The sequence below is a fragment of the Macaca mulatta genome, chromosome 9, assembly GCF_049350105.2.
Source record: "Macaca mulatta isolate MMU2019108-1 chromosome 9, T2T-MMU8v2.0, whole genome shotgun sequence".
NCBI lineage: Eukaryota > Metazoa > Chordata > Mammalia > Primates > Cercopithecidae > Macaca > Macaca mulatta.
The window spans coordinates 100,682,350-100,701,824 of NC_133414.1; the positions used below are offsets into that span (position 1 = coordinate 100,682,350).

The window sequence follows — 19,475 nt, forward strand, 5'->3', positions numbered from 1 at the left end:
AAGTTAAAGAAACATAATTGTCAAGTCATCTTTTAGGAAATTCTATTTAATATTACAGATATTTGATATCTTCATATTTTGTTTAAGTACTTTTGCTAAATGGGTGACAGCTTTTAAAAATCATTATTTAAAGTTCTGGCAACCTCCAGTTTTAGTGCTATGGTACAAAACTGCACTTTTTTACACACTTTCATCTTTGACTGCCTTATGAAAGTTTGCCTCTCAGCAGAGCAAAGCACCAGTGATTTGCGCCATGGAATAATATCTCACCAGGTAGCCAGCATGGTTGGAAAATTATGGCAAGTAACTTAAAGTGAAGTAATAATGATTACCTGCTCCATTAGGTACAAGGTTTACAGGCCAAGGTAATATTTTAATCTAGTAGTGGTGATTACTTCTATGATATCTTGCATGAACTTAATAAATAGTAAACCATTTTATCCAAATTATTATTTCAACATGTATTAGAAAAATTATTGTTGAGATAGTTTACATTATCCTTTTTTGTAAACCTTCAAAATCCAGAGTGTATTTTACATATATAAAAGATCTTAATTCTGGAGCTAAATTTGTATTAGACACACTTGAGGTGTTTTTGGATTTCATAAAATTTACATCTACAACAGTAGTTTCACATACCTAAATTGTTTGAAACATATTTAAAAGTTTCAGTAACTGAATTGACTATCAATAAATCATTTTCTCTTATATTTGCATGTACTATGACAAAATTATTTATCTTTTTTAGAAAAATTGATTAGACTTTGAAGTAAAAATGTATCAACTTAAAAACTCTATTTCTTCAAGTTAAGTATATTTAAATAGCTCATGTCAACTTAAAATTATTAATATCAAATTCAAGTTTGAGTTGCAAAGCAACTCAATTTATTAATATCAACTATTTTTCTTGTAGTTTTGTAGCCAATTTATATAAATGCTGCTGTTTAGAATTAAAATCTGCATATTGATTCATGTTAGAAAAATGTGTACATCATTATTATTGAATTGCATTATGGAAAGTTTTCATTTCAACGTAAAGTCTAGTAGCTGTTTATTAAGGTAATAAATGAGCTTTTCCATTCAGCATGATATGGATGAAAAAACATGTCATCCTGCCATTTTCTTGTTTTCAGTTATGGGATATTTGACAAGTATTGCTTTTGTTTCAAGACAATCTTGAATTGGGATTAACAATACAGAAAATCTTATAAAAATTTAAAGTTGTATTTAACAGAAAAATATTTTACACTGCTTTAGCTTTCATATTAAAATTAATTTAACTAAAATAAAATATTTAGTTTCTCACTGGCCACATTTCAAGTGCTCAATGGCCATATTCTAGACTTTGGTGAACTTTTTCACTAGTTGCTTTGTGTGGTTGATGAGTCATTGCAAATAATAAGGTTAATTTCATTCAGTTAATTTCATTTCATTTCCCATTGGTGGTTATTAGGCATACCACAACTATATGTCAAAGGCTTATACTTCTGTGTTTCCTTTGTATAAAAATATTAAAATTTGGGTAAATATTTGAGGCTATAAATTGGGCAGTCATAACCTACATGCCTGGAACAGTCCAGAGTATGCCTATTTTCCCAAGATAATTATCAATAGAATTTTATTTTAAAAGATATCTTGTTTCAGATGATAGTCTATACATTCCTTCTAGAAATAATGCAAAGCATTTTAAAACCTCAGCTAGAAAGCAAGCAGTGTGTAGTAATACATATAGTTAACACATGTACAGACAGAGAACGTATTCCTTCCCAAGCTATTTCCATATACTTATCTGAGACAGCCCATGAGGACAGAGGACTGAGTAGACTTGCTGCCTGCTGAGCACTTTTCCAAGAATACAACCAAAGAGGAATATCTAAATGTGATTCCAAATGTTTTAAAGTTTTTCTACGTGCAGTTAAATTAGCAGCTCTTGGGCTTCTCTGTGGTAGAAGATATTGGTAATGCTGTTTTAAACTTTGCTGTTGCCTTCAATGAAAACCACAGATATTATACCAAATATAAATACTTGGACCAAAGGAGAGAAGTGCAGCTTCTGTAAATTAAAGTTTTAAGTTAGAAAGTGTTTTTTAAAAAATGAATACACTTTAAAACTTTCAGAGCTACATATTTTTTTTTCAAGTTATCAGTGCACTGGAAACTGGACTAATAAATGTATAAGAAAGACATATCAATTATGTGCATGTAAATTATGTCCCTAAATTGCTTGTAATTTGTTCTCTTGAATAAGGAGGATTGTTACATATTAATGTCAGCTATATGACAGGCATTACACCGATAACATCATATCACATTGATCAAATTTAAGTTTTATAACAATCCTGAGAAGTAGGTATTAGTTGCATTTTGTAGGCAGGGAAACTGATGATCAGAGAGGTTAAGTAATCTGCTTTCAGTCACCTAGCTAGTGAGTGGCAAAGGTAGGGGTCTTATAATCCTTGGATTGTATCCTTCTAGATATAGTGGTTGGCTTATTATACAAGGCTCATAAGATTAGTAAGTCATGCTTTTTGGGGGAGAATCTGGATGGCAGCCTCTGTGGGTCCCTGGTTTATTGTTTTAAGAAAAAACTTAAGAGTTCTGCCTTCGTAGAATTTAGGAGATTCAAAAATCACCAATCTGTAAAAAAAATAAAATGAGTTGCTGAATGAAAGTTATCCAAGCTTCCAAATCTACCCTTTCTTTTAATTTGTAATACATGATAAAGCTCTCAGAATTGGGCTGAATAATACTATAATGGAGACTTCTGAGAGTGAATTTATCCACAAAATAGGGTAGCCAGAAAAGCATGGACTTTGAAATTAAGCAGTCCTGAATCTGAATTCTGACTGCCAGTTATACATTGTATGGTTTTAGCCAAGTTATTTAATTCTTCGAAGCCTCTGTTTCCTCACCTGAAAACAGTAATATTTCCTACCTCACAGAATTATTTGCTGCAGTTTTATAAATGGTATAATTTGCGCAATTTTAACTGTATAAACATCTTCCTTTTATATATAGGTCCCAAATGTGGTATCTTTTCACAATGATGTATTTTATCCGAATTCTTCGAATTACCCATGGTGTCTTTCAAAATCAAAGATCTGCAAACCCTGAAGCAGATATGAATATTGTAAGTTGTTAGAAAATAAATCTGTACTGCCAAAATAACAGAGAATGCTACTCTTCAAATTTGGAATTTTAATTTAATAGATTTACAGTCAAATGTACATATCTATATTCACATTCTGTATGTTGTTTCTCATCTGCTATTCTATAGCTTAGTTTCTCCTTCAGCCTTATTCTATCTTTGTAATGAAAAATGTGTAAATATATTCATACCTTCACATATTTGAAATATATATTCACATATATGAGGGTATGAATATATACCTCCTTCTCTATATATTTACATATATACAAATTTCAGATATAAGATTAGATATACACATAGACATGCAAACATTTATGGATGCATGTATATTTTTAAATTGTGTATAGGTGGGTAGGTAAAAGTATGAGAGACTAGTAGTTAAAAAAGAAAATATTCTTGAGATATCTCTTTGAGGGTGGGGGTTTATTTGTTTGTTTGTTTTATTCTTTCAATCCCTAGTATATAAAACTGCTGCTCAGTAGGTGTTTACAAATATTTATTAACTGAATGAATCAGCAAATTAGTGAAAATAAAAATAGATAGGCCTGAGGTTGAGAGAGAACACCAAGGTTCATTATCACATAATGCGTTAGAAATGGCAAACCATTCAACTTTATTTGATAACAATTTTATGCTAAAAGATTTGCTTTTTCTTTATCTAGAGCCAGATTATTTCCTACTGGGGCTACCCTGATGAAGAATATGATATTGTAACCGAAGATGGTTATATCCTTGGCCTTTATAGAATTCCTTATGGGAGGACAGACAATAATAAAAATCTAGGTAATATTCAATTGAAGATGGATTGGTGACCATCTAGGGCCTGAAGTTCTTAATTGTTCTAATTGATGGAGAATGTAGGACAAGAAAAGCACCTTAAGATTAAGTGAATACTCAACTTCCCATGTGTCTTCCCACATGCCACAAGAAGAGACACGCAAGAAGATACATTGGCCTTCTGGTCACAGAGAGGTTGTGATGGAACACAAGCTGTTCTTCCCAGGTTTCTTTTGTGGATCACTTGGCTCTTACATGTTGATTCTCTAAAATTTTCTTTTTCTGATGAGAAATTAGAAATGCTGTGAAACACAATAACATTATTATGCTCTAGATTTTGAAGAAAGGCTGGTGCAAATTTCCTTCTTCGTCTTTGTCATTCTCTCCGCTAGAAACAGCAGAGAGATGAGGTTGGTAGCAGCCTCAGGGCTCTTTATTCCAACAGTAAGTACATTTGAATCATTAGAGTGTGGTGAAAAATGCACTGGAATTTGTTAGGAGATCTGGGGTATAATCCTAGATCTGCCACTCACTAGTAGAATATGTAATGGATTACTTTTGCTTATTCATATAATTACCCAAATAAAAGCCAAGTATTTTCTTTTCTCCTTAGCTTTTCTTCCTGAAAGTATGTTTCTTTCAGAAGGAAACAGAATGTGAAAAAAATAGAATGTTTCTTATAGGGCATCCTCTCAAGTTATTTTGAACATTAAAGTACACTTCAGAGAGGATATTAATTTGAAATGACCTTAATTAACATAATTTTGCATATTTATAAAGGTTACACCCAGTAGCAGAAAATCTTAACATAGATTTTATATAATAATATTATTTATCCCCCAAGCTAAGACCTCATTTTGCAAGTACTGTATTAAAGATTTAAAGATAATTTTAAAACACAGCAAGTGCCTTAGAGTGCTCTAAAGGCAGAGTCTGAGAGAGGGGTTCAGGTACATGTGACTGATTGGTGAAATACTGTCAGGAGGCAGTAACGTGGAAATTAGGATAAAGTAGGGTAAGGAGTTAAGGAGTAATATAATATGACTCAGCTTGGGGCTAGCTAAAAAATGATCTCAGAGAAGTTCAAGGTTCCCATAAAAATTACACTACAGAGGTGGTTCCACCTTGAGATTAGAGAGCCAGCTTTTTGTGTTCCTATGTCAGTTAATCATTGCCTGAAGGCTACCCCTAGAAGGAGGTGTGATCTCTTAGGTGAGGCAGTTCCAATTTGGCCGAGAATGGAGCAATAGTAAGCCCTTCAAAAGCAATACTAGGGCCATAACTAGTATTCATAAATGTCCTCCTCCACCATCCATTCTAGGTTTCTCTACTCTACCTCTTAGCTAGCTTGCCTGATGAGCAATAGGAAACCCTTAAAAAGCAACCGAAGGCCGTAACTTGTACTCATAAACGTCCTCATCCATAATCTATTCGAGCTTTCTCTACCTCTCAGCTAGCCTGCCTGATAGGGTAAGCTAGGCCCTCATCCCTAGGGGCTAACATATTCATATCAGATGATGGTTGTACTTGTTCGTGTACAGTTAAAACTGGGCATAGAAGTAGGAAAAGATGACCCAGTGGATCACCTGAAGAGCAAATGTATTTCTCCCTTTCCTCATTTTGTATCAGCAGACCTACTTTCTTATGATGATAAGGGTCAACGAACTTCCTGGTCTTCAGTAATGAAGAGCCCACAGTGACCAGGCAGTAGTCATAGCTTTAAGTTTGTTAGGATGCTCACAGTGCCTTGGTGGTAGCATTTTCTCTCTGGAGACCAGGGCCTCTAGAGATGCAGAGGCTGAAACTGTGAGAACAGATTCCTAAGTGGGTTCCTAGGAGTGATGGCAAGCTCTTGTTCCTCAGACTCCTGTGTTCTACTTATTGGGTTATCACAAATATATTCTCACCATTTTTAAAAGATGTACAATAATTCCTGAAGGATAGTGCCCATGCTTACAGGATGTCATCTCTCAGCTGGATTTTTCCTGGCTGGCTTTTACTGAGCATTCAAGGGCTTGTTTCATTTTTCTATCAGGTTGGCAGCCTCTTGATGGGAGTTATATGGTAGGACCAGTGAATACCGTGACCATGTGCCAATGATTTGTCAACTTTGCTATGTAATTGATCCCTTATTTAAAATGTATTACTTAAAATGTGTATGAGTGCTCGAATTACTATAAAATGTTTGATTATTCTCTCTCACTAAAATGTATATATTTAAGTGTGATGTGACCTAATTGCTCACTTGGTTATTTGAAAGACAACCGTTAGTGAACTGTATTAAACAGCTCTGTCATACAATGGGATTAAATCTTAGTAACTTACCCTACTTATGAAAAGAATCTTTAAAAACTTTAAACTATCATGTACTAAAAGTTTGAATTTCATATAAGAGATTTTCATATAGATAACCACAAAATTTATAAAGAATTTTCTACATTTTTTTTTCAGCTCAGAGGGTTGTTGTATACTTGCAACATGGTTTGCTTACATCTGCCAGCAGCTGGATTTCCAATCTTCCCAACAATAGTCTGGGCTTCATTCTGGCAGATGCTGGTTATGATGTGTGGATGGGAAATAGCAGAGGAAATACCTGGTCCAGGAAACACTTGTACCTGGAAACGAATTCCAAAGAATTCTGGGCTTTCAGGTACAAATAAAATGAAGTAACATTTCATTTTATAAGTGTATACAAATTTTTCAATTTGAATGAAATAAAATAAAATTTAGGTCTTACTCTTTTCACAATTTAGGACTTTCCATAGACCATTAAAATTTATGTGAATTTTGGCTTGAAAGTTAAAGAGTACTTGTGTGATTTTGAGTTTGTTACTTATGTTTCAGCAATAATCTTTATTTCTTACTTAGTACCTTACTGACCAACCCTATCCTTCCTTTGACTACTCTTCTACTCTATAACTCATATATTTTGTCTACCCTATTCTATTTTTCATATACAAACACCCTCTTTATAAGACTGCCTTGTGATTTTATTTCCTTGACTTTGAGTTCCCACAGAAGTCTCTATTTAGAAGATAATTATACCATATAACTTCCTGATTAATAACAAAAGACAGTAGAAAATTGCCTTTATTCATTTACCTATTCATTATTTTCAAATATTAACATAGCATTAGTAGAAAGTGCTATTTTTATTTTCCTCTTTCTTTTGTAGTTTTGACGAGATGGCAAAATATGACCTTCCAGCCTCCATTGATTTCATTGTGAAGCAAACCAGACAAGAGGAAATATTTTATGTAGGCCATTCACAGGGTACTACTATTGGTATGCCAAGAAAGATTATTGCTAATATCCCTTAATTTCTTTGTTCAGGTTATGCATATACTTGTTAAAGTTGTAGATAAGCTTCTAGACCTGTAAGTAAAACAAACACTGTGAGACAAACATAGTATAGCAGAATGCCCTGGAATCTTACATGCTGCTTTGATCCCACACGGAGGCTTCTCTAGTCACAAGGAATTCACTGTAAAGACAAGGTTGGTTGTGGTTTTGTTTGTTTCAAATTGTATAAAAGTTGGATATCTATGTTATTTAAGATCAAAGTGAGATTGCCATTATTATGTGTTCTACAAATAGAACTTTCATATTGTTTTTCCTTTCAAAAATGTAGCATAGGATTTTATGAGTGGGAAAGATGAAAACCTATGTATGTTTTTGCATTTAGGACTGATCAAACTTAAGAAATGCACAAAAATCAGGGAATTCTTTCTATATTTAAACATGACTAGAAAAGAACTTTAATCAGAACTCTAATGCCTGTCTAATATATAACAACTTTACTTTCAGAAATAAATTACCTATGACCTAACATAATTCTCTTGCATGGTACTATAAACCTCTTTACTCATGTTATTCTACTTTACAGGGAGAAAAAGCCATCTTATAATAGAAGCTAATATTAAGTAAATCGTTTCTAAGCTGAAGACTGTAATTTTCTTATAGAAATAATCCACTTCCTACTACAAAAAGCATGTTGAGTAACAATCTAATCCCATTTTCTACAGATCTTTTCTCTGACATGTATTAACCATGTATGTGACTTTTAGTCCAAATTCTCATCAACTATTCAATTATCTAAAACCAGGAATGCCTGAAAATGTAGAAATAAGAAAAAAAATGAGTAATGAGTGTCGGAGCTTGTTGACTTATCACATGATATATAATTCTTTGGTTGTTTGGCTTCTCAGAACCTGACCTAAGTAAATAAATAATTAATAAATAAATAATCTATCAGAATATTGACGTGTAAGTAGATAGCTTGATAAGACGGCAAAGGGAAAAATGACTATTTTCACATTAATGCCTCAAAACTACCAATAAAATAAGATGCTTAGTATCCTCTGTATAAGATGATAAGGAATTTTAAAATATATTGAAGATAAATGTTAAAACAATGGGACATTTATTGAGCCTGTCACCTAAAGTGTAAAATTCACCTGTCTGAAAATTCACATATTTCATTTTCACCTTTGCAAGTTATAAAAAATGTTCAATATTGCTCCTGATTTTTAAACTGTGGTGTTACATGTCTGATTTATTGCTAAAGTATCATTCTTTATGGTCTATACACTGTAGAAACCTGAATTATCTGCATTATATTATGACCAATATATTACAATATACTGGGTGATTTAAAAATGTTTGATAGGTGAATTAAGAAATAGTTAATTGTTCAGAAACTATTTTTGAACTTACTCTTATTCTCCTTGGTGTCATCTCTTACATGCTAGTAATTGCTTAAGAATAGCTTACTAATTTATATCTTATTTTATTTTAGGTTTCATAACATTTTCTACTATACCAAAGATAGCTGAAAGAATCAAAATATTTTTTGCCTTAGCACCAGTTTTTTCCACAAAGTACTTAAAAAGTCCTTTAGTTAGAATGACATATAAATGGAAGTCAATAGTCAAGGTATGTTCTACCTTTATTTATGTCATTGATAACCCAAAGTGATAATGGTATGCTTTCAAATAAGAGATCTTGACTATATTTAGACAACCACAAGTATGAATTGAAATTTTTGGTTTCATTTACACTAGATTCTTGCCTTTGTTTCTACAAAGGAATACAATTTTACTTATTATAACTTTAGAACCTCACTGTAAGAGGAAATCCAGTGGCCAAACCACCCTGCTTCCAAGTTTTTTCCTTTATTTGAAATTTTCAAACTACTGTGAGATAATTTGTTTGGTTTTATACATAGTGAATTACGATAACATTTCTTTAGCACTTATTGTGGTCATCCAAATGTGGATAAAATAAATTTATTTTACAGGCTTTTTTTGGCAACAAAGACTTCTTGCCTAAAACCTCATTTAAAAAATTCTTTGGTTCAAAGCTGTGTCCACTACAGATTTTTGATAAGATTTGCCTCAATATCTTGTTTATGATGTTTGGATATGACTCAAAAAACTTAAATATGGTAAGAACAAGTTGAATTTGAAATATGTATATTTTCCAATATTTGAAAAGTGTAATAATAATAGTGCTTGTGTTATACCTTGTGTCATTTTGTGGTTCATCCACATACACTAGTAGTCAGATTCTTAGCCTATCTGATTTTATGACTATACCAACATTGTACAACTAACTTGCATTAACATGCTAGGATTGTTTTACTTGCATATTTGTCTTGTTGTCTGTAAATATTCGAGAGCAGCTGATGTGATGGGTATCTTTATTGACCTTTGCTACTGGGAATTAGTTTCCTGAGACTTCTAAGATTTAGTCCTCTTCTATTCAGTTGTTTCCGGTAACTCCATAACTCCTCCTGCTGATTCCTAATACTCCTTCCCATCCTTGTTGATCCTTCCATAATTAGAATTAGTGCCTGCCAATTATCTTTAAGTTTCTAGCTTTTATCAATACTCTTGGAGTGGGAAACCATTGTGGTACTCAAGGTACTATTACCAAAACCTTTGGATTGATTGTGTATAGGTTCTCTTAAGGATATAGGCATTCATTCTAAGCATTTCTCATCACATTATTTAAAGATGCAGATTTGGCAGAAGCAAATATGCCATTTGGACTAGAGGTTAGTTCTTGTACCTGGACCTTTTAAGAGCTTCTCAAAGAGAGCCAATATAGACATTCAAAGAAAGAGAGGTATTCTCTTAATTCCCAAACACACTTTTATGCCACAAGGACATGTTTGTTGACTTTGTTGATTTTGTTCAACCTTATCTTATTTTCAGAATGCTCTAAGAAACTCAGTTCTCATCTTTTCCACCCATAAAGGTATGAGCAATGTACCTTCTGCCAGAGAAGGCAAAAAGGATTACTTCCGTATTTCCTCTTTTTCATATTTTTCCGTTCATCTAGTGCTAAGCACCTACTATGGGAGGCCTGGAAGAATCATAAATACAATGTTTATTTTTACTTATCCATTCATTCTATGTTTTAGGTAGTATATTTGGCCAATTCTATATTTTTTGTAATTATAATGTGATGTCTCTGAGAACTCTTTTTTTGTGTGTAAATTATTAGAAAAGCTTATACTCTGGTTTTCTAGCCTTCAAAACTGTGGCATTTCTTCTGCAACAGAAGTTGACAGTGTTGTAGATTGTAATATGACTGTGTCTTAATTTAACTGGAATTGTAGGAAGTTGGAAGTAGAAAATTTTCACGCACAGTGTGTTTGGAAATAGTTAATTGTGAAACTGTGGTTCAGCTTGAATCAGTCTCTTGAGCCTAGCAAGATCTGTGGAGGAAGTAGGGTCTGGCTTAAAATTGTTTGCTTAGAGCCAGTATGAAAAACCAAAAAAGAATCTGGTAGTTTGTAAAAAGGAAAACCAACCAGAGAATTGAAAGCAAGTTGTGAGAACTGAAAGCAAGTCATGATGCAAGGAAAAACAGATGACAAAAATGCTCACAATGTGACTTGGAAAATGTATCCTCAAACAACCAAAGTTTTGACCTTGTCCAGGTGTTATGATTTTTTGATGATGATTTACAAAAAAAAATTCTAACTCTTATGAGGGGAAATGAGCCTGAGATATCTGAGTACAGCTGTCAAGGGTGCGTGGTTATTATTTAGGTCCCTTTCAGGGAATGGATTCCTTCTTATCTTTCTGATAAAGGTGAAGTACAGACTCTGGTAAACATTTCAGATTGCTCACAGATAGGCCTGACAGGTGTTTATGAAAGCTACTGTGCACTTCTTCATATGGAAGGATGAACAGAACAATGCAATTTAGGTTGTATAAGCCTCTGACCTACATTAAGGTAAACAGTAGTGACCCATGATGGAAGGAGTATCTGGAGTGTACCAGAAAACTAAGCATTATATTGGAGCTTATTTCAAACACAGAGAATAATTATAATTAGAGGACATAATAAATATCTGAGTTTTAATTACAGAATGTTTCTGTTAAAAATTTCTGTACAGGCTATTTAACATTGTTCAGTCAGAACTTTATTTTTGACAGTTTCAAGTAGCCTGAATGGCAATGAAAACAAAAGACATTTTCTCTTTTTTATTGAGGTACAATTGACAAATAAATACATTGTGAAATAATTGCCACAATCAAGTTATTAACACATCTGTCACCTCACATAGTCACATTTTTGGTGAGAATGCTTAAGATCTATTCTCTCAGCATATTTCAAGCATACAGTACAGTATTATTAACTAGTCACCATGCTGTACATTAGGTCTGAAAATGTATTTACTATATAACTGAAAGTTTATACTCTTTGACCACCATGTCCCCATTTTTCCCACCTGCAAGACCCTAGGAACCATCATTTTACTCTGTTTCTATGAGTTCATCCTTTTATTTATTTATTTAATATTCTACATAGAGTGATATCATAGAGTATTTGTCTCTCTCTATTTGGCTTATTTAACTTACTAATGCCTTCCAGGTTCATCTATGCTGTCACAAATGGCAGAATTTTTTTTCTATGGTTGATTAATATTCTACGTATATATATGTGTGTATATGTGTGTATATGTGTACACATACATACATATATATGTACATATATACACATATATGTACACATATATACACATATATGTGTATTAACAATATTTTCAAATCCATTTTGACAGTCTTTGCCTTTTAATTGGATTATGGTATTTACTAAATTTGTTTTTATATAATTATTAAGATTAGATTTATGGCTATCATCTTGCTATATGCTTTTGATTTGTCCTATCTGGTGTTCTTTTTATTTCACATTTCTTGACTACTTTTGTGTTTCTGAAATACTTTTTAATATTTTATTTTATCTTATTTTGTTACAGCTTTAAAAATATTCTTTATTATTCTCTTAGAAATTATAAAATGTATCATGTATTATTACTTACATTAAATTTGTGTTTATATCCACATCCTAAATAATGCAAACACTTTATACCAGTTTAACTGGGATTCACCATTTGGGACACAGTGAGCTTCTTTCATCAAATTTAAACATTCTCAGCCATTAATATTTCAATTATTTTTTTTCTTTCAAAATATTGGACCACCTGACAGTGGCCAACATCTGTCCTTGCTCTATTTTTTTTTTTTTTTTGTGCTTAAGTTTGAATATTTTATATAGGTTTGAATTTGAGTTCAAAAATCCTGTCTTTTGCTGTGTATAGTCTGCTTTTAAATCCATCTAATAAATTTTAACGTTTATATATTATATTTTTATTTTGAGTGTCCATTTGACTATAAAATAAATTCTAATTATCTGTTAAAATATTCTTCCTTTATGACCATTTTAAACTTTAAAAAATATTTTATTTAACATATTAATCATACTTTATTTTAAAGCTTTTGCTAACTCTAATGTTTGCAGCATCTCTGCATCTGCTTTTGCTGATTATTTTATGTCCTTATTGTTGGCTATGTTTTCCTGTTTCACTCTGTGACTAGGATTGAATGCAGGGTACTGGGAATAGTATGCTGCACATTCTCTTGGTTAAATTACTGTCTTAGTGCATTTTGTATTGCTATAATAGAATACCCAAGACTGGGTTATTTATAATGAACAGAAATGTATTGGTTCACACTTCTGGAGGCTAGGAAGTCCAAGATCAAGGCACTGACATCTGGCAATGACCTTCTTGCTGTGCCACCACATGATGAAAGGTGTAGGGCAAAGAAGCAACAATGAAGCAAAAGGGAACCAAACTCACCCTTTTATTTTATTTTATTTTTTATTTTTTTTTTGAGATGGAGTTTCGCTCTGTCACCCAAGCTGGAGTGCAGTGGTGCGATCTCAGCTCACTGCAACTTCTGTCTCCCAGGTTCAAGCAATTCTTCTGTCTCAGCCTCCTGAGTAGCTGGGACTTCCGATGCATGCCACCATGCCTGGCTAATTTTTGTATTTTTAGTAGAGATGGGGTTCACCATATTGGTCAGGCTGGTCTCAAACTCCTGACATCAGGTGATCCACCCACCTCGGCTTCCCAAACTGCTGGGATTACAGGTGTGAGCCACTATCCCCAGCCTCAAACACACCCTTTTATAATGGCATTAATCCCATCCATGAGGGCAGAGCCTTTATGGCTCAATCACCTCCCAAAGATCCCACCACCTAACACCACCACAATGGCAACCAGCAGGAGTTTAGGAGGGAGCAAACATTCAAACCATGGCAGTTACCCTTTCAAGAGTTTTGGCTCATTTAGCTAATTGTCAGTGCCCATTTTTAGACTTTTTAGGGTTGGCCTTATTTTATTCACTTTTCGTTAATTCAGGAGACTACTTCTCCTGGCAATCTATGGCCTTTAGTCCAACTCCATAGCACCCACATAGATCGATTTCTGTTTCTTCTGCCCAGCAAGGCTGCCATACTCTGTTTGGCTCTAATTCCCTGCACCGTATTGGAAAATCTACAGGATGAAAGTTGGGATTAATGAAAGGTTTGCTTCTTGTATTTTTATTCTCTTCAGGTTCCTGTCCTCTGGTGGTTGCTTTACAGTTTCTGTAAACCTGAACAATTGTTTTATAGTTTGCATCCGATATCATAAAAAATATTTGTGAGGTTTTTTAAAATAATTTTTTTCATTTTTGCTTGTTCTTACATGATACTTCTCTCTTCATATACTTGCTTTTCTTTGACTGAGTAGAGTTAACTGATTTTGAGAAATTTTTACCAAGAATTAGATAGTAAGACAGGCCTTTTCTTCTTGTGGAAATAAATCTTGCTTGCTTTTTCAAGGCACCTGAGGTCACTTTGAGATCAGTACTCTACATGTCTGGTTCACTGAGGTTCCCAGGGACTATCTAGGCAATGCAAATATAGATTGCAGATTAACATCATGGCTTTACCTTGAGCACTATAGAATTTGAGGCCCTTATGGAGAGTGTTTCTTTTAAAATCTTTCAACTTTGACAGGCCTTAAACTTTGATTTTTTGTTTTTTTCAACAAGCTAAGGTCTCAAAATGAAACTTCACATTCTCTGTGACTGACAACCTTAAACAAAGTGACTTTGGTTCTTTGTTTGTCTTTGGGGGTTCTTTATTTCTCTCCTCAATTTATTTTAGTAATTTACTTCTATCTTGTTAGTTCTTTCATGCTTTCAAAAGGTGTTTGTGTATGTGTGTGTATAGGCCTGTGTCAGTCACATTTGATTGTTTTCAGTAGGGTGAGTGACAGACCAAATAACTTAGAAATTCAAAAATAGCGTCTATATTAACGTAAAAATTGTACAATTGAATAAGTACATTTGTATATTTAATTAAAATACAATTTGATGATTTGTTTATTAATATTAATTTTAAAATAACCTAATTTTCTTGAAATAATTTAGTTCAATAAATATTAAGAGATTATGCTTTCTATGATTCAACTAATATAAAAATGCTTTTTTTTTTTTTGATCCCTCAGAGTCGTTTGGATGTGTATTTTTCACACAACCCAGCAGGAACATCTGTTCAAAATATGCTCCATTGGAGTCAGGTATAACTGCTAAAGTGCATTTCAATACAATTTAATTTACGCTACTCATGGTTTACCTCATTATTCTAGGGATCATACCATGGCCATAGAGTAATAAATTTATAAGGATAAAATAAAATTATTATATATTTCTATAATTCCTTATAGTTTATAAAATATTGAGGCCAGGTGCAATGGCTCACGCCTATAATCCCAGCACTTTAGGAGGCCGAGGTGGGTGGATCACCTGAGGTCAGGAGTTTGAGACTAACCTGGCCAACATGGTGAAACCCTGTCTCTACTAAATACAAAAATTAGCCGTGTATGGTGGCACATGCCTGTAATTCCAGTTACCTGGGAGGCTGAGACAGGAGAATCGCTGGAACCCACAAGGTAGAGGTTGCAATGAGCCAATATTGTACTGCTGCACAGAGTAAGACTCTGTCTCAAAAATAAAGAAATACATAAATAAAAATAAAATGTTAGTATCATAATTTAATAAATCCTCTAAACCTAAGTAATATTACAGCAATATAAACATCAGTTTTACAAATGAGAAAATGTTACAACAGCAGACTAGGGATTATCTAGGCCATGTCCCACAATTGATTTGCCCAATGCTTGAAAACTATTCCACTTTTAAAAATCTGACTGGAACACAGTTAGTTATCCTGATGCCTACTCTGAAACGCTTTCACTAGACTGCACTTTCTCCTCTGTTAAACTGTTAACTCCTGAGGACCATGAAAAGTTTGTTCACTTTTGTATTTCCAAGGCCAACAGTTCTTAGCATATAGTAGATACTCAACTAATATTTGTTCAATTAATGATATTGATTAAAAACAAAACACTGTGAATGCAGTCTGAATGTTGAAAACCAGGATAACATAGTAGAAAGAACACTTTTCTCAGATCAGAAGACCAGAAATTAAAACCTTTCTCTGGACCTTAGTGGCAGGGTGACATTCAGCATCTCATTTAATCTTCCTGAATCAGTTTCCTTTATTTTTAAAGTGAAATTAATAATTATCTGATTTGACTAAGAAAAATATTGTAAGAATTGAAAAGGCTAATGATTATAAATGTTCATTAAAGTTAATAAACACTAGGTAACTTTAAAGTATGGTTAAGATATTGGGTAAGGCTTTTTCATTTACAAAAAGTTTAAATCTATAGTGTAATTGATTTGGTATAACTTGCTGAAAACATTTATTGTAACTTATATTTAGGTAAGATAAGCTATACTTTATTCTCTGGTGATGGCTAGACTAGAAAAATCTAAACAATCTTTGCAATTATTTATCCATTGTAACAATATTTATTGCACACCTACTATGTGTCTATACTATTCTGTGTTCATGGGCTACATCAGTGAACAAAACAAGAACTCCTGTCATCCTCAAGCTTACATATTATTAGTAGGTATACAGATAATAAACAGTAACCATGTCAACTTTAAAAACTATTATAATGTGTTAGAAGGGAATAGAACTATGGAGAAATTGGGATAAAAGAGTAGGGAAAAGGTATTAGGCATGCTGAAAAGTGGGTTGTACTTTTGAATAGAAAGGTTAGGCCAGGGTTTAGTGAGATGGTGACATTTGGAACATGGAAACTTAGCGAAAGGAGGCAAAAATAATGAGTAAGACAGGATCTGCATGTCATTGTAAGGACTTTGGCATTCACTCTGTGTGAAGTGAGTAGGCACTGCATGATTTTGAGCAGGGAAGTGATATGACATAGTTTACAGTTTTAAAAGGAACACATTGGCTGCTATGTTGAGTAGACTATAGTAGGACAAGAGTGAAAGCAGTGAGAGAGTTAGAAAATTACTGCAATAATCCAAATGGGAATGACAATTGTTTGGACTGATGTGTTGACAGCAGAGATGGTGAAAGTGAAAGGAGTCTGAATAAACATATGTATATCATGAACATGCAGGCAACAAAGTTTAATGAAGGACCCTATAAGAGGTGAGAGAGAAAGAGAGTCTTGGATGATTCTAAAGTTTCTGACTTACATAAGGAAAAGGTAATATTGCCATTAAAGGAGATAGGGAGGTTTGATGATGAAGGTTATGGAGGAAAGGTAAAATAAGTTTTAAATATTTAAGTGATGACGTTGAGTAAGCAGTTGTATATAGGAGCCTAGAATTTAGGAAAGACTTACAAAAGAAGGTAAACGTTTTGAATATAAATGACATGTAAAGCCAAGAGAGTGAGAATACAAAAAGCCAGGGGTGAGAATGCAAATGAAGTGAGTATAGACAGAAAAGCAAGATCCTTTTGAGAAAGGATTGGGTACTGAGATCGGAAAAGATTAACAGGTCAGGTGGCAGAAACTAAATTGGCTAAACAAAGCTGAAAAGGAATAGCAAGTAAAAATGAAAATCAAAAAATTGTGGTATTCTAGGAGCTAGGTAAAGGAAAGATCTCAAGGATGAGGGAATGAACAACTATGTCAAATGCTGCCAACAGATAACATGAGAAAATTCCTCCAAATTGATCAAAGTGTTAGAAATATCAAGGTCATAAGTAACCTTGGCCAGAAAGTGGTGGTGAGGCTGTGAGTGTAAAGGGGTGAAGAAAAAAATGACTTCTGGGACAAACTCTTGAGCCCTATTGTTTGAAGCAAAGTGTTTTAGGTGGGTGTTATCTTAGTCTTAGTGCAAGACACTCAGTGTTGACCTCTGTTGATGAAGCTGAAGATTTGAGGGAGCCTGATGTTACTTCTCCCAAAAGAGGCCCCCCTCTGGGTAGAAAAAAGCCTTGGGTATACGTACATTTATATAAAGACAATGGAATTATTTCTTTAGATTCCCCTGCTCCAATCTCCAACCCCTTCCATTTATTTCTCTACTCAAAGGAAAAGAAGAACAAAGAAGCCCACCGCATAAATACCAGCAGACCCAGTACAACGGGGGTATATATTGCATTGCATGCTTAACTTGCTCAGCTGCCACTGTAATGAACAAATGATATGGTCTTATTTTTTTGTTTCTCTTTCAGCTTTTAAATTCTACTCATTTGAAAGCTTATGACTGGGGCAGTCCTGATCTGAACTTGGTTCATTATAATCAGGTACATAATTCTCTATAAAAGCTCTCTGCCTTCCTGATTTTTTAGATAACTTTTCTATAGATCAAGGATCAACTGTAAATCTCCAGAGTACAATAACACACTAATAAGGACCAGCAGATGAAGATAATATTTATTTGGATACATATTGTCACATCCAACCAAAGTGACTTTTCTATGTTTTCTACGTATTTTAACAACAAATATCCTGGATAAGTCTAGAAAAGTTGACAGGCAGTAGAAGAAGTTAAAGTCTCTCAAGAGGAAAAATACTGTGTTTTTTTATATCCATAGCTTTACACTTGGTTAAATGAGAAATAAAAGGCATAACATATTTATTGACCCTAAAACCAGTTATTCTATTTGAAAAGATGAGAAAACATATATAATAATTAGGAAAAATTCGAAGTCAATGAGATGTGGTAAAAATTGTATAATGACAAAATTATTGAAGTACTAGAACCCAAGTCTGTCTGACTTCAAAGTTTATGCTTTTCCTCCATACTTTTCTGCCTCAGCTAAACTCCAGGCTGATGTGATCTGTTCATATAAAAGTCTGATCTTCATATAAAATTTGAAGATCAAATTCAAAGAGATCAGAGTTGACATGGACTGCCAATACTTATAATTTATTGACAAACATATTGACAGTAATACTGCCACAGAAAATTGACTTAAAATCTTTCATATTTTTTAAATAGTACTGAAATTATCTCTGTGAAGTGTTTGAATATTTTGAATTGGAACAAACTGTCTAGTTTAGATTTGTGTATAACTTATTTTCAACTAAAACTTGTAATGCCTATTCATACTTTCACACCTTTGTTTCAACAGGTCCATTAAGTTGAATCCATTAGATTTGACTTATTTTAAAACAGTATTTAAACTCATCATTTTAAACAATTAGTAATTAAAACCTTCTAATGTATCATCTCCTATGAAAACTGTTTTTTCATTCATTTATTTTTAGACGACATCTCCATTCTACAACGTGACAAACATGAATGTGGCAACTGCAATTTGGAATGGTGAAAGTGACTTGTTGGCTGACCCTGAAGACGTTAAAATTTTACATTCTGAAATCACAAACCACATTTACTATAAAACTATTTCTTACTACAATCATATAGACTTTTTGTTTGGATTAGATGTCTATGATCAAGTTTACCATGAAATCATTGACATTATCCAAGACAATCTATAAAGAACCATGGCACTGTGTGTTTAAAGATCTATATCATTCCTAATGAAATCCAATTCTTATTTTTTTTAACTGTGTATGTTCTTTCATTTTTAAAACTAAAATATGTAGCTTTTCTGTCTATATTCTCATTGACCTTAGGCCCTCCAGTCATTAAATCAGTGTCATTTATCATCTCAGGGGCAATGGCAGATTATAAATCAATCTAAGAAGCCTGTTGAGTTTCAAAATACAATTTACATAACTTATATCAAAAATAATAATCTTTAACATTTTCAATTGCAGTAGATAACTTTTTAAGAAAGTTTTTTTCAACAGTACATGGGCTTACATATATTATAAAAAATAGAGTTTTGAGAAATA

The 19,475-nt window shown here is 33.2% G+C and overlaps 1 protein-coding gene across 1 annotated transcript; it reads left to right on the plus strand.

The window, feature by feature from the left end:
- Window positions 1-3,046: 3,046 nt before the first annotated feature.
- Window positions 3,047-19,179, plus strand: LIPJ (lipase family member J). The gene is made up of 9 exons (XM_015147641.3): window positions 3,047-3,130; window positions 3,814-3,934; window positions 6,380-6,578; window positions 7,104-7,213; window positions 8,727-8,863; window positions 9,228-9,374; window positions 14,784-14,855; window positions 17,843-17,914; window positions 18,882-19,179. The coding sequence occupies exons 1-9, from the start codon at window positions 3,047-3,049 to the stop codon at window positions 19,113-19,115; spliced, it is 1,176 nt and encodes a 391-aa protein (XP_015003127.2). The 3' UTR covers window positions 19,116-19,179.
- Window positions 19,180-19,475: the final 296 nt, after the last annotated feature.